This window comes from Carassius carassius, chromosome 20 (assembly GCF_963082965.1).
Source record: "Carassius carassius chromosome 20, fCarCar2.1, whole genome shotgun sequence".
Classification (NCBI taxonomy): Eukaryota; Metazoa; Chordata; class Actinopteri; order Cypriniformes; family Cyprinidae; genus Carassius; species Carassius carassius.
The window spans coordinates 26385302-26397142 of NC_081774.1; the positions used below are offsets into that span (position 1 = coordinate 26385302).

General features: G+C 36.1%; 1 protein-coding gene across 1 annotated transcript in view; it reads right to left on the reverse strand.

Annotated features, from left to right (window-relative positions):
* The window catches only part of LOC132095862 (GPI-anchor transamidase-like), a 33322-nt gene extending 21686 nt beyond the window's left edge, over positions 1–11636 (reverse strand). The window contains exons 1-8 of the mRNA XM_059500956.1: positions 11498–11636; positions 10066–10119; positions 8612–8703; positions 8163–8298; positions 6406–6517; positions 6222–6318; positions 3603–3720; positions 2413–2523 (exon numbers count right to left, since the gene is read on the reverse strand). Of these exons, the coding sequence (XP_059356939.1) occupies positions 2413–2523; positions 3603–3720; positions 6222–6318; positions 6406–6517; positions 8163–8298; positions 8612–8703; positions 10066–10119; positions 11498–11581 (804 nt within the window). The 5' untranslated portion in view covers positions 11582–11636. The remainder of the gene's footprint in view (positions 1–2412; positions 2524–3602; positions 3721–6221; positions 6319–6405; positions 6518–8162; positions 8299–8611; positions 8704–10065; positions 10120–11497) is intronic.
* Positions 11637–11841: the final 205 nt, after the last annotated feature.

The window sequence follows — 11841 nt, forward strand, 5'->3', positions numbered from 1 at the left end:
GTATCATTTTAAGGGAAAAAATAAGTTGATTTAAAATTTCATGGCATCAACACATCTAAAAAAAAAGTTGGGACAAGGCCATGTTCACCACTGTGTGGCATCCCCTCTTCTTTTTATAACAGTCTGCAAACGTCTGGGGACGGAGGAGACAAGTTGCTCAAGTTTAGGAATAGGAATGTTGTCCCATTCTTGTCTAAAACAGGCTTCTAGTTGCTCTACTGTCTTAGGTCTTCTTTCGCATCTTCCTCTTTAAGATGCGCCAAATGTTTTCTATGGGTGAAAGATCTGGACTGCAGGCTGGCCATTTCAGTACCCGGATCCTTCTTCTACACAGCCATGATGTAATTGATGCAGTATGTGGTCTGGCATTGTCATGTTGGAAAATGCAAGTTCTTCCCTGAAAGAGACGACGTCTGGATGGGAGCATAAACTGTTCTAGAACTTGGATGTCTCTTTCAGCATTGATGGTGCCTTTCCAGATGTGTAAGCTGCCCATGCCACATGCACTGATGCAACCCCATACCATCAGAGATGCAGGCTTCTGAACTGAGCGCTGATAACAACTTGGGTTGTCCTTGTCCTCTTTAGTCCGGATGACATGGTGTCCCAGTTTTCCAAAAAGAACTTCAAATTTTGATTCGTCTGACCTGGATTAAACATGCAGAAAAGTTTTCCACCATTTTAAATGAGCCTTGGCCCAGAGAAAACGCCGGCGCTTCTGGATCATGTTTAGATATGACTTCTTTTTTGACCTATAGAGTTTTAGCCGGCAACGGTGAATGGCACGGTGGATTGTGTTCACCGACAATGTTTTCTGGAAGTATTCCTGAGCCCATGTTGTGATTTCCATTACAGTAACATTCCTGTATGTGATGCAGTGCCGTCTAAGGGAACGAAGATCACGGGCATCCAGTATGGTTTTCCAGCCTTGACCCTTACGCACAGAGATTGTTCCAGATTCTCTGAATCTTTGGATGATATTATGCACTGTAGATGATGATAATTTCAAACTCTTTGCAATTTTTCTCTGAGAAACTCCTTTCTGATATTGCTTCACTATTTTTCGCCGCAGCATTGGGGGAATTGGTGATCCTCAGCCCATCTTGACTTCTGACAGACACTGCCACTCTGAGGGGCTCTTTTTAACCCAATCATGTTGCCAATTGACCTAATAAGTTGCAAATCAGTCCTCCAGCTCTTCCTTATATGTACATTGAACCTTTCCGGCCTCTTATTGCTACCCGTCCCAACTTTTTGGAAATGTGTAGCTCTCATGAAATCCAAAATGAGCCAATATTTGGCATGAAATTTCAAAATGTCTTACTTTCAACATTTGATATGTTATCTATATTCTATTGTGAATTAAATATACGTTTAGGAGATTTGTTAATTATTCCATTCCTTGTCCCAACTTTTTTGGAATTGGGTTTGTACATTAAAAACATTATTATTATTATGTTGAAAACAGTTTTGCTGACATTTTTTCAGGATAGAGGGAATTCAAAAGAATATCTATTTGAAAGAGACACTTTTACAACAATATAAAAGTCTTTACTGTCACTTTTTTTTATTGAATTAAATCAAAAAGCCAAAAAAAAAAGTCTTACTAACCCCAAACTTTTGAACAGTAATATATTTATGGCTGAAATGATGACAAACCAACCTTGAGATGACTTCTAAACAACATTTACTGAACATCCTGTTCAGATGCAAGTTTTAAGAGCGTACATGATGCAATTCAGAAATAAACGAAAAGGACATTATTTTTTAGCACAACTCCCAGTGCACAGTGAAAGCCAGAAAGACATTCCACAATCTTTCTGATGACAGTGAAAGAGAGATCATTCATGCGAGAGATCATTCATGAGAGTTCAAGTGGCCCGTCTCTATCAACATTCAAACGTCTCTCTTTCTCCCACGGGAAATCAATAACATCGTTGCTAATCCTGTAGAATGGAGAGAGAGTAAGAGAAGAGCAAGGGGAACAAAAAAGTGCCAGAAAAGAGGCTGTTGTTGGACCTGTTTGATCTAGGAAGCACTGTGCCAAGCAGAGAGGATGTGGAGGGCATCAAAATGGATTGTGGGAGTTGGTGGGACTCCAACCACTCAGATGAATGAAAGAGAAACTCAGGCTCACCCAGGCCTTCAGAGAAAAGGTCTCCCTCCTGACTGTTTCAAAGCTGTCTGACCTACAGCTGTATTAGCCACTCTGTTTAAAGTGACGTGCTAAGAGACCTGTGGTCCACTAAGGCCGTTCTTTTCATCTGAGGCGACAGGATGTCTTTGTGACAGACCCTTTTTAAGTTCAGTTGGTACTGGTGGATAAGGAAAATGCGCCTGCAGGACCTTGCATTCTCCATATCATTTGGCTAGAATTATAAACAACCACCAAACAAACATACACACACTTACCAAATCGTTCATGTTGGCCTGGCTAGCGGGGTGGACTTCCTCCAGGAACTCCAGTAAGTAGAAGGTGTACTTGTCCATCAAATGGACCCCTATTGCCAAGTCTGGCTGATGCTGTAGGGACAAAATAATACAGGTAAACCAATTCAAATATTCATCATTTAAAATCTGTAATAACAATAAATGTTCAGGGCTTTCTAGGGAATCATGGTTTACAGACCTTCTCGTCTAGTTTAGTGTATTATAGCCTGTTCACACCAAGTCCAATGTGACTAAATTAAACAATATATAATTTGCAATCAATTTTTTGCAATAACACTATTAAAAAAATATATATATTTATAAATTTTATCTTGTAATTTTTTTTTTTACTTTTTACCAAATTTTAAGCATTTAAAAAATGTCTACATAAATATATCCTTGAAAAAAAAATGTTTTAATTAAAAGTATTGCCATGATACTGTACATATTTTTCTGCCTTATCTTTATTATAGTAAACAAAATCAGTAACAAACCCTTCAGAATCATTTTCCATCAATAATGTCATTAACAAGATTAACAATGCTCACATAGCTGATCTGATGAAACATTTTAGATACTATTCCGTCAGTTAACTTTATTTTATGTTTTTGAAAAACTGCATTAATCTGATTAAAAATACAGTGGGAACTGTGATATGAGGAGCTATTACTACAATTTGAAATAACCATTCAACTTTACTTTAAAATGTAATATCTTCCAGTCTTCAGTGTCACATGATCTATCAGAAATCATTCTAATATGCTGATTTGGTGATCAAGAAACATTATTATTGTCAATGTTGAAAACGGTTGGGCTGCTTAATATCTCTGTGGGAACAGATATTTTTTCAGAAACCTTTGATGAACAAAAAGTTCTGAAGAACAGCATTTATTTCTAATAAGAATATTTTGGTACAATAATAAATGTCTTCACTGTCACCTTTTATTAATTAAATCCATCTTTGCTTCACAAAAGTATTAATTTCTTTAAAAAATCTGAAATATCTTAGGTAATGATCCGTAAGCCATATACTAAACTGCTTTGAATAGTTTTTTCATTTAAGCTCCAATCATCTTTCAAAGGTTCTGCAGAATTGCAATAATATCCAAACAGCTACAACTAATGTTAACTGTCAGATATGCAGAAGATCAAGATCAGAAGGTTTGACTCACTGAGAGCGAGTCCTCTCCCACTTGGCTGCTGGCCAAGGCCATGAGGTTGGGCGAGTAAAACCTCTCATACATGGAGGCCCCCTGGCAGGTGTCTATGATGAACAACAACTCGTTGTACCTGCAAAGAAAGGAAGCCGTTATAGAGCCGGTTGATTCTTGTCTGATTCAAATCACTTTGCTTGGATAATGTTGCAATCTAACTGAAGCTGGTCATGAAGTAATAAGAGCTAGATCTGACCTGCAGTACAGGGCTCAATGCCGTCTGAGCAATGCTCACAATACAACCAACACAGCACTCTCTGCAAGCCGTTGCCACGGTAACCAAGAACCTGGCATCCATTAATGCGCCATTCACAAAATAAAATATATAATAAAAATTAGAAACCACTTCTAGCCATCTCTAACGAGCGAGAAAAAGAGAATGAGAAGGCTTGGAATCGCATGAACATGACATGTAATAGGGGAGCAATGAAGCACAAAAGTAATTTATTGGATCAAGCCTGCAATTACCACATTGACAGGCGCAAAACATCCAGTGCTTTAGTGCTCTAGAGGAAGAGAGGAAGCTCTCCCAAACTAGCCTCCCACAATATTTACACTGCACTGAAACCTAAACAGCCTATTAGAGCATTTATAACACACAATTAATATGTTAGGCAGCTGTAGCATGGCTTCAGCTATGTACATCAATGCTATGGCCAAGAGCCACACAATAAAGGCTAGACTGCATGTTTTATGTTAAATTTGTTATATTTTATGTGTGTTTTGGAATTTGTTTTGGTCAATTTCTGCGATTCGCTCTCAAAAGCCGAATTTTAAAGCTGTATGAATACATTTGGAAGTGTGGCGTTAGTTTTATTCAGCGGTTGAATAAGAATTCCATGAATATCTTCATTAAGAAACTTTTTTCAAGTTTTGATTACATTTTTAGATGCAATGTTGTTGAGTACTTTCTTTATTTTTCCTCCACCAATGAAAATAGTTTCAAATGAAACCAAGCCGCTACTAATGAGTTGAGTGAATGTTTCAATGACTTACTCATAAAGATTGGATTGAACATGCATAGTTTTATAGAAAAAGACAAGTTAATGTCCCACGTTTGTGGGCAAATCAGTTAAATCAATGATTCACTGACTAATAAAGTCTCATAAATTTGTTACTATTGTCTGGGGCGGGCCTAACCTAACCTATAAGCTGTGGACACTTAGGGCCCCATCTGATATTGGCAAAACATATTTGGCAAACGTGTATTTGTGTTCTCAAGAGTTTCAAATGTTCACTCAGATTTTTGTCAAGTGCTGAGCTCTGCCAGTTCAGGAATCCTCTCATTATAACAACGTGTACAGTTAATACAATGTAAACATAAGATTCATTGTCCAGTGCAGACAGCTACACTGATTAACAGAACGTAGTGAGATCGAGATGAAATGAAGTGAAGGACAGCTTTTAGTTATTACAGAGGGAGTGCTCTTTGCGCACTTTCTAGGCTGCATAATCCTGTCTGACATTCTCAGAACAGATATATTAACCTTAGAGAAGAAAGTATTGTATTTCATGTCAAGATTTTATTTGTCTTGTTGGTTCAAAATGATTCACTTGGGTGCTTTTTCACTTAATAATAGATTACATTTTCAAACTGTTTCTCAGCAAACCCTACCATATGCCTTAAGAACACTTGGAATACTGGACGAGTTGCATGGGATAATTTTATGACATTTGATTGCTTTTAGTAAAAAGATTGAAGAAGCTTTAATTCATTAAATGGACAAGTGCAAGCATTTCTTATATATATATATATATATATATATATATATATATATATATATATATATATATATATATATATATATATATATATGTCTTTATTTGTGATCTGAAAAAAACAAGGTAGCCTTATAATTTTTTACTTAAGTTGCGAAGGGGTAAATAAACAATAAACTATGAGAGAGAGAGAGAGAGAGAGAGAGAGAGAGAGAAAGAGAGCAAAATAAGGGTTAGGTGTGCAAGAGCACATTTTTATTATGTTAGGGCCCCGTACCTTAAATTTGCTTAGGGCCCCCAAATAAGTAAGTCCTTCGTAATGATATCGTACGACTGAGAGCATGTCACTATGTTGGTCTGCACAAGCGCAAACAAGTGAAGTGATAATGAAAAGTCTCAGTGCTCTTGGACTGTTGTATCAGCACTCTTAGAATACTGCTTGGCACATTAATTTGAGTACCAGAACTAACAATTGTATAAAGAAAAAATAAAATGTGAGTAGTGCTTGCTTGTCGGTTTTAAATTTGTTCAACTGTCCTACTAGTATGACAAATGGGGCTAGATTTTATTCACTTTTTTATGCAAATCATCTAACAGAATACTCGTTATGTCGGAAGTCTCCCTGGAACAACCCAAGGTTAAGTGGCTCGGTCAAGCACATAAAAGTGATATCCATGGATACAGAGTGGGATTCAGACATTTAACCATTCATTTAACAGAACACATCTTTCCCAACAAGACAGATTGTGTGTGTAAAATATTATTAACTAATATAATTGAGTATATATATTATTGATTAAATAATGTCAAAAATGTTACGAGTTATTACGTGTTCACTGCAGCTCTTTCTATAATTACCTCCTCTTTTGCCACATCTGCTCAAAGGCATCAGCCAGCTCCATGTTGCTGATCTCCTCAGAGTCCTGGAACTTCAGGAAGCCATTTCCACCGTGACCTGTGAAAGTGGACACCCACAGGTTCAGAAAAAAGAAAAAAAAACTTTGAATGAAAAAGCCAGTAATGAGGCTGTGACTGGTCTGACCTGTCAGGTAGATGAGAATGTTGCTGCGGTCATCGGAAAGCAGCCGTTTGGATCGAGGAGTGCTGGGGGGGAGACGCTCTGTCAGGACTCGCAGGAAATTCTCCACTGTGACCTGCAAAACTAAAAAGACATGCTTTTAAAAGAAAACCTGACACAAAAAGCAAGTGAAAAGTGCAAAGACAGAGTCTAGGTTTGGGTACTTAAAACTCAAAGGGCCCTATTTTAACGATCTAAGTACATGGTCTAAAGCGCAGTTGCACTTAGGTCGTGTCCAAATCCACTTTTGCTAGTTTAACAATGGAAAAAACAGACAAAGCACCCGGCGCATGGTCTAAAAGGGTTGTGCCTATTCTCTTAATGAGTAATGGCTGTGTTTTGGGCATAACATGCAATAAACCAACCAGAGCCTCATCTCCCATTCCCTTTAATGGCGGATTCGCTATTTACATGGCGGAATTTGCAAGTGCAAAGACTGAACGTGTCTCCAGAGAAGAAACGGAGCTACTCGTGCGCAAGCAAATAATTCTGATTCATCCAGTGACTATCCATTATGATATTTAGGCATTTTTATATTTATGTAGTCTACACAATAAAATTATTTTACATTGTAATCCTTTAATTTTTCATATTTAGCATGTTTGTGTGCTGCAGCACGTCCCTGTGTGTGTAATAAGCAGAGTGTATGACCGTTGTTGACCTGCGTATGGGCAGATATTACTAACATGCTCTTAAAATAACAAAAAATAAAAAATGTGCCATTGACTTTAGACCAGGTTTTAGTTGGTCAATGGCGCAGTCTATTTCAGTTGCTTCAAAATATCAATGCACCAAAAATGCGCCTGAACACACCTCTTTTCAAGACCAGCACATCCATGATCACACATTTGCTTTTTAAACAATGTGGCACTGAACTTGTAAATGATAACTACATTGGGCTGAAACTAGCAAAAAACACTCGCATCGCATTGCGCCTGTTGTATGATAAGGCCCATAGTGACTGTCCCATAGACTGTATAAAAACATGGACGTAGTGTCCGTGACGTCACCCGTAGTCTCCTGAAGTGTGTTTTTGAAGCCTAAAGTGTGTAGAGCGGGCCGTCGCCATCTTGGCAGCGCGTCACAGCGCGACTCTGCCGGACAATCAAAAATGGGCAAAAAGGCGGGAGCTAGTTGCTGAAGCCACACCCACCTAGCGCGACGGCAGTGTCAGCAGCGGCAATCCACCTGTCACTCAAGTGGCTACGCCCTTAATTATGCAGAACTTTAAGTCTTAATATAATTTAAACGGATGAGTATAAAAAAATTCACCCCCCTCACAGTTGTCATGAAGGGCAAAATTAGCTATTTAGACCAAAATCATTTTTTGAACCAGGCTGTAAACATGTTTTTTCCTGCTGTAAAGTTGGGCATTTTAACATGGGGACTGACTATCTTTTGCAGCCAGCCTCAAGCGGCCAGTCGATGAATTGCAGTTTTAGTCACTTCCTTATTGGCCTCACGAGAGAGAGCGGGAGGTTGGCGCTCGGACTGTCCTTAAAAGTCAGTAAAGTAATTGAATCGTTCACTTAACCAGTTCATTCAGGAAACATCACTGCTGTATGCTACTCAGAGACAAGCAACAGTCGAATCTTCTATGACTTTGGTTAGAAATATTATAATTGAGTTTAAAACAATATTGTTATGAAACAACTAGCAGAACTGATGACAAGCCTTACTGGACATCCAACATATTTGTTTAAAACCAAGAGCAGCTTCACCTCATATCCACGATAATCCACCTCCACATCATCTCCATACACGTTAAGCTCCATGTTCTTATGACTGAACACAGTGGCTGGTTTGGGGTTTCTATAGTTACAGGCCATATCATCGGCTAGCACCAGCACAATGTGACTGGGAAAGCAGAGCAAACACATCTAATCAGAGCAGACAGGAAGACTTTTACTTCGGCTAGAGACTCAAATATCAGTGCCTCGTTGTGACAAGAGAGCACACACGCAGCTATCTCTGGAGAACACAAATAAAGTAATGGAAAAACAGTGGGTAAAGACTATTTAAATAATGTGTCACTATGTAATGAGGATGCCAGGAGGGAAAATAATTGATATACAATAGATTGGTCCAATTATACTGTGGTTCAACAAGCCACTGTTTGTGTCTAGAGAAAATGCCATAGAGCATAATTGAAGTAAATGAGAAAGTTTACCTGTCTGGAATGCCCAGCCTCTTTACGCTTCTGTATACTGACAGTGTGTTTGCCACATGCCGATAATTAAACCAGAATCTAGACGTGCAGACCTAGACATAAACATGATAATAAGACTCCCAAAATCATGAAAAAGCAGCAATTAAGAAAGAATGTTGGCAATTTGTTATTCTAAATACATTATAAATTCATCTTATACCTCTAAATTTGCTTTTTTCTCTTCTATTATTGCCATTATATTATATTGCTATTTTAATATATCTTTATGTACCCTCAATTACATTAAATACCTGTCAGCTTTAACCAATATGTTTACAGAAACTACAACAGCAGCCTAAAACAATGGATAAACCGCATTAACCAACAGTCTGTGGTGTCTTGTTGTTTCTCCCATTTAGATTCAATGTATTTTTATTTTACTTTCAGTCTTAGTAATTTTACTACTTGAACATTTTAAGTTTTGTTTTTCATCTAATATGTACATTTTATTCAGCCTGATTTTAATTATCAAAAACTATTCTTTATTTAGTTTTAGTTAACAATAACACTACTATAATAAGAGTTATAAAGAGGGTCAGGGCCCACTAGGGGGCCTCAGAAAACCTCTAAGGAGGACTTCAATTTATTTTAAATTAGAAAAATATGATAATTTTAAATAAAACAAGGTACGGCATTAAAACGGTTTAAAAAACAAGCTATTTCTCATTTTGATCCAACCCTTTTTTCCTTTGAAGACTGTACCACTGTTTAAAAAAAAAAATATATATATATATATATATATATATATATATATATATATATATATATATATATATATATGATTTCTAAACCCAGAATAGTCATCATGTAAATTAATAAATTCACGTAACTCCATGGGAAATTTGATACATTTTATGAATATACTTTTTACTAGTTATGCCAAGATCTAAAATATTTTAGCAAGCAGAAATTGTAAATGATAAAAAAAAATCATTAAAATGATTGTTACTTATCTTAAATCACAAAAAATTTGGATGAGGTACTTGAATATTAATGGATTTGTCACAGGATAAATCAAGTTTACCATATTGAGAAACACACAGTAAAATTCAAACGTTTTTATTAGGGTTGCACAATAAATATCGGCTGATAATTAATGCGCATCTCGTCAGTAAAGCCGGTTCACAGACACAGAGCTGTTGTTAACTGACAAGCTGCGTAAAATCAATGGTGATAATGAAAGTGGATTTGCGCAGCTTGTCAGTTAACAAAGTCTCTATGTAGTAACAGCTGCTCTATGTGAAATCGTGCACCTGATGGAATTTACCACTGATTAGAGAACCGGCTTGACTGACGAGATGCGCATCAATTATCGGCCGATATTTATCAATGAAACCTAGTTTTTATTTTTCGAATAATGATTCCAGATCGAATATTAGACTATTTGTCCACAAACCTAATTTATTAAAACTTACCAAGACTGCCCAGTTGTTGGTATGACCACTGCTAAAAAACTGTCCAGCTTTGTTCTAAAAAAATAAATAAATAATGCATTATACATTTGATGAGAAAATTCTCATTTTCAGGCAAATCCAAGGGTAAAAGAAATGTAAACAGAGGCTATACATAACCTTTGCCCATTTTAGCCACTGTATAAAAGCAAAAGTTGCCTCCACATGCGTTGAATGAATGCTGGCTCTATGCACTTTATAGAGAAAAATCACAAGAGGCATGAAATGATTTCTTTGAAACGTAATGTAACTTTAAACATCATGCACAGGTTTTGAACTGGTGAAGTTAGTTAGACAAAGAATCCAGATATTCATAAAATAAAACATACAAATACCAAATATAATAAAATCTTTCTGAGTATATATAAGCGGTAGGCTATTTCAGAAAGGAAAATGTAAAAGCTGACAAATAGGATTTAGCGTGAACCAATACATTTTGAATAAATTATTACTATTGTGTAAATATGTAATCATGTTAGCCATAAAAAGTAACTGTAGTCTGATTATGAGTATTTTAAAATGTAAATTAATCTAATTACAAGTACTTCATTTTTGGAATCTGAATGTGTAATCCAGATTACATGAGTCTCTCTCACATATATAGTTGCAACTAAGAACATTTAAAATATATTCATAATGTAGCATCAAATAATAACACACAAAATTTATAATTATTATCACGTAGGCCCTACCTAACATGTACTTTTACCTTTATAATTATATAATCTGCAAATAGTTTTAAAATATATACTTTTATAATTTGAATACACTACAAATGCACATACAGTTAAGCTTCTTGTATTTTGTTATACTCATCTATTTTTTTTTTTTTTTTTACACGGAAAGCACATTTAATAAAATAGGTGTTAGATTTGAAATGATGCCATTCTCTGAAAAACTCAATATTTTACTTATTTTATATTGTTTGACATTTACATTTTAAATATATTGCCATTTTGCTAACATTTATGCCTATATTGTGAAACTGATGTACTTGTGTGGATGTGGATGTTGAAACATATGAAATATGATGTAAGAGAGTAGTGAAAGATGACAGAAGATGATGAAAGGGCATTTTGTCTTGAACAGAGTGCATAATAATAACAATAATAACATACTATACACTTGCTCATTTATTTAAAAGGTTACACAAATGTACCAGTAAGATTACATGTTTGTGCTTTGTTATCATCGGAACAGAAAACATGTGAAAAAATGTGTGTGTGTGTGTGTGTGTGTGTGTGTGTGTGTGTGTGTGTGTGGTGCTTATATATAACAAATATGAATTTAAAATGAAACCTTTATACTGAGCTGAGTGTATTACTGCTGAAAGCTTCGCTGTCCATTCAATGAATCACAGAAACGCTTTGCAAACGCTATGAATAAAGCAACTTACCTCAACATAATGACTGTATGCATATTGCATGGAAACTAGCGAATGAATAAATGCACATTTTGTCAGTAAATTGTAATAATCCATTTTGGTTCATCACCAGCTGGTGACAGTCTAGATTTGCAACTACAACCAGAAAGCGTTTTACTTCCGGTATGATTAAAAGTCCCAAATTTTCGAAATAAAAGTCATACCTCTGCTTTGCTCAAATGTTTTTTTTTTTTGTTTGTTTGTTTTTGTCTCAGATCCCATAAATTTAAGCATTAACCGTGGTTCCATAAACTGTAAACAGAATTACAAAATTTTAATAGGGACCATCATCAAGCAGAAATGACGTTTATAATGCT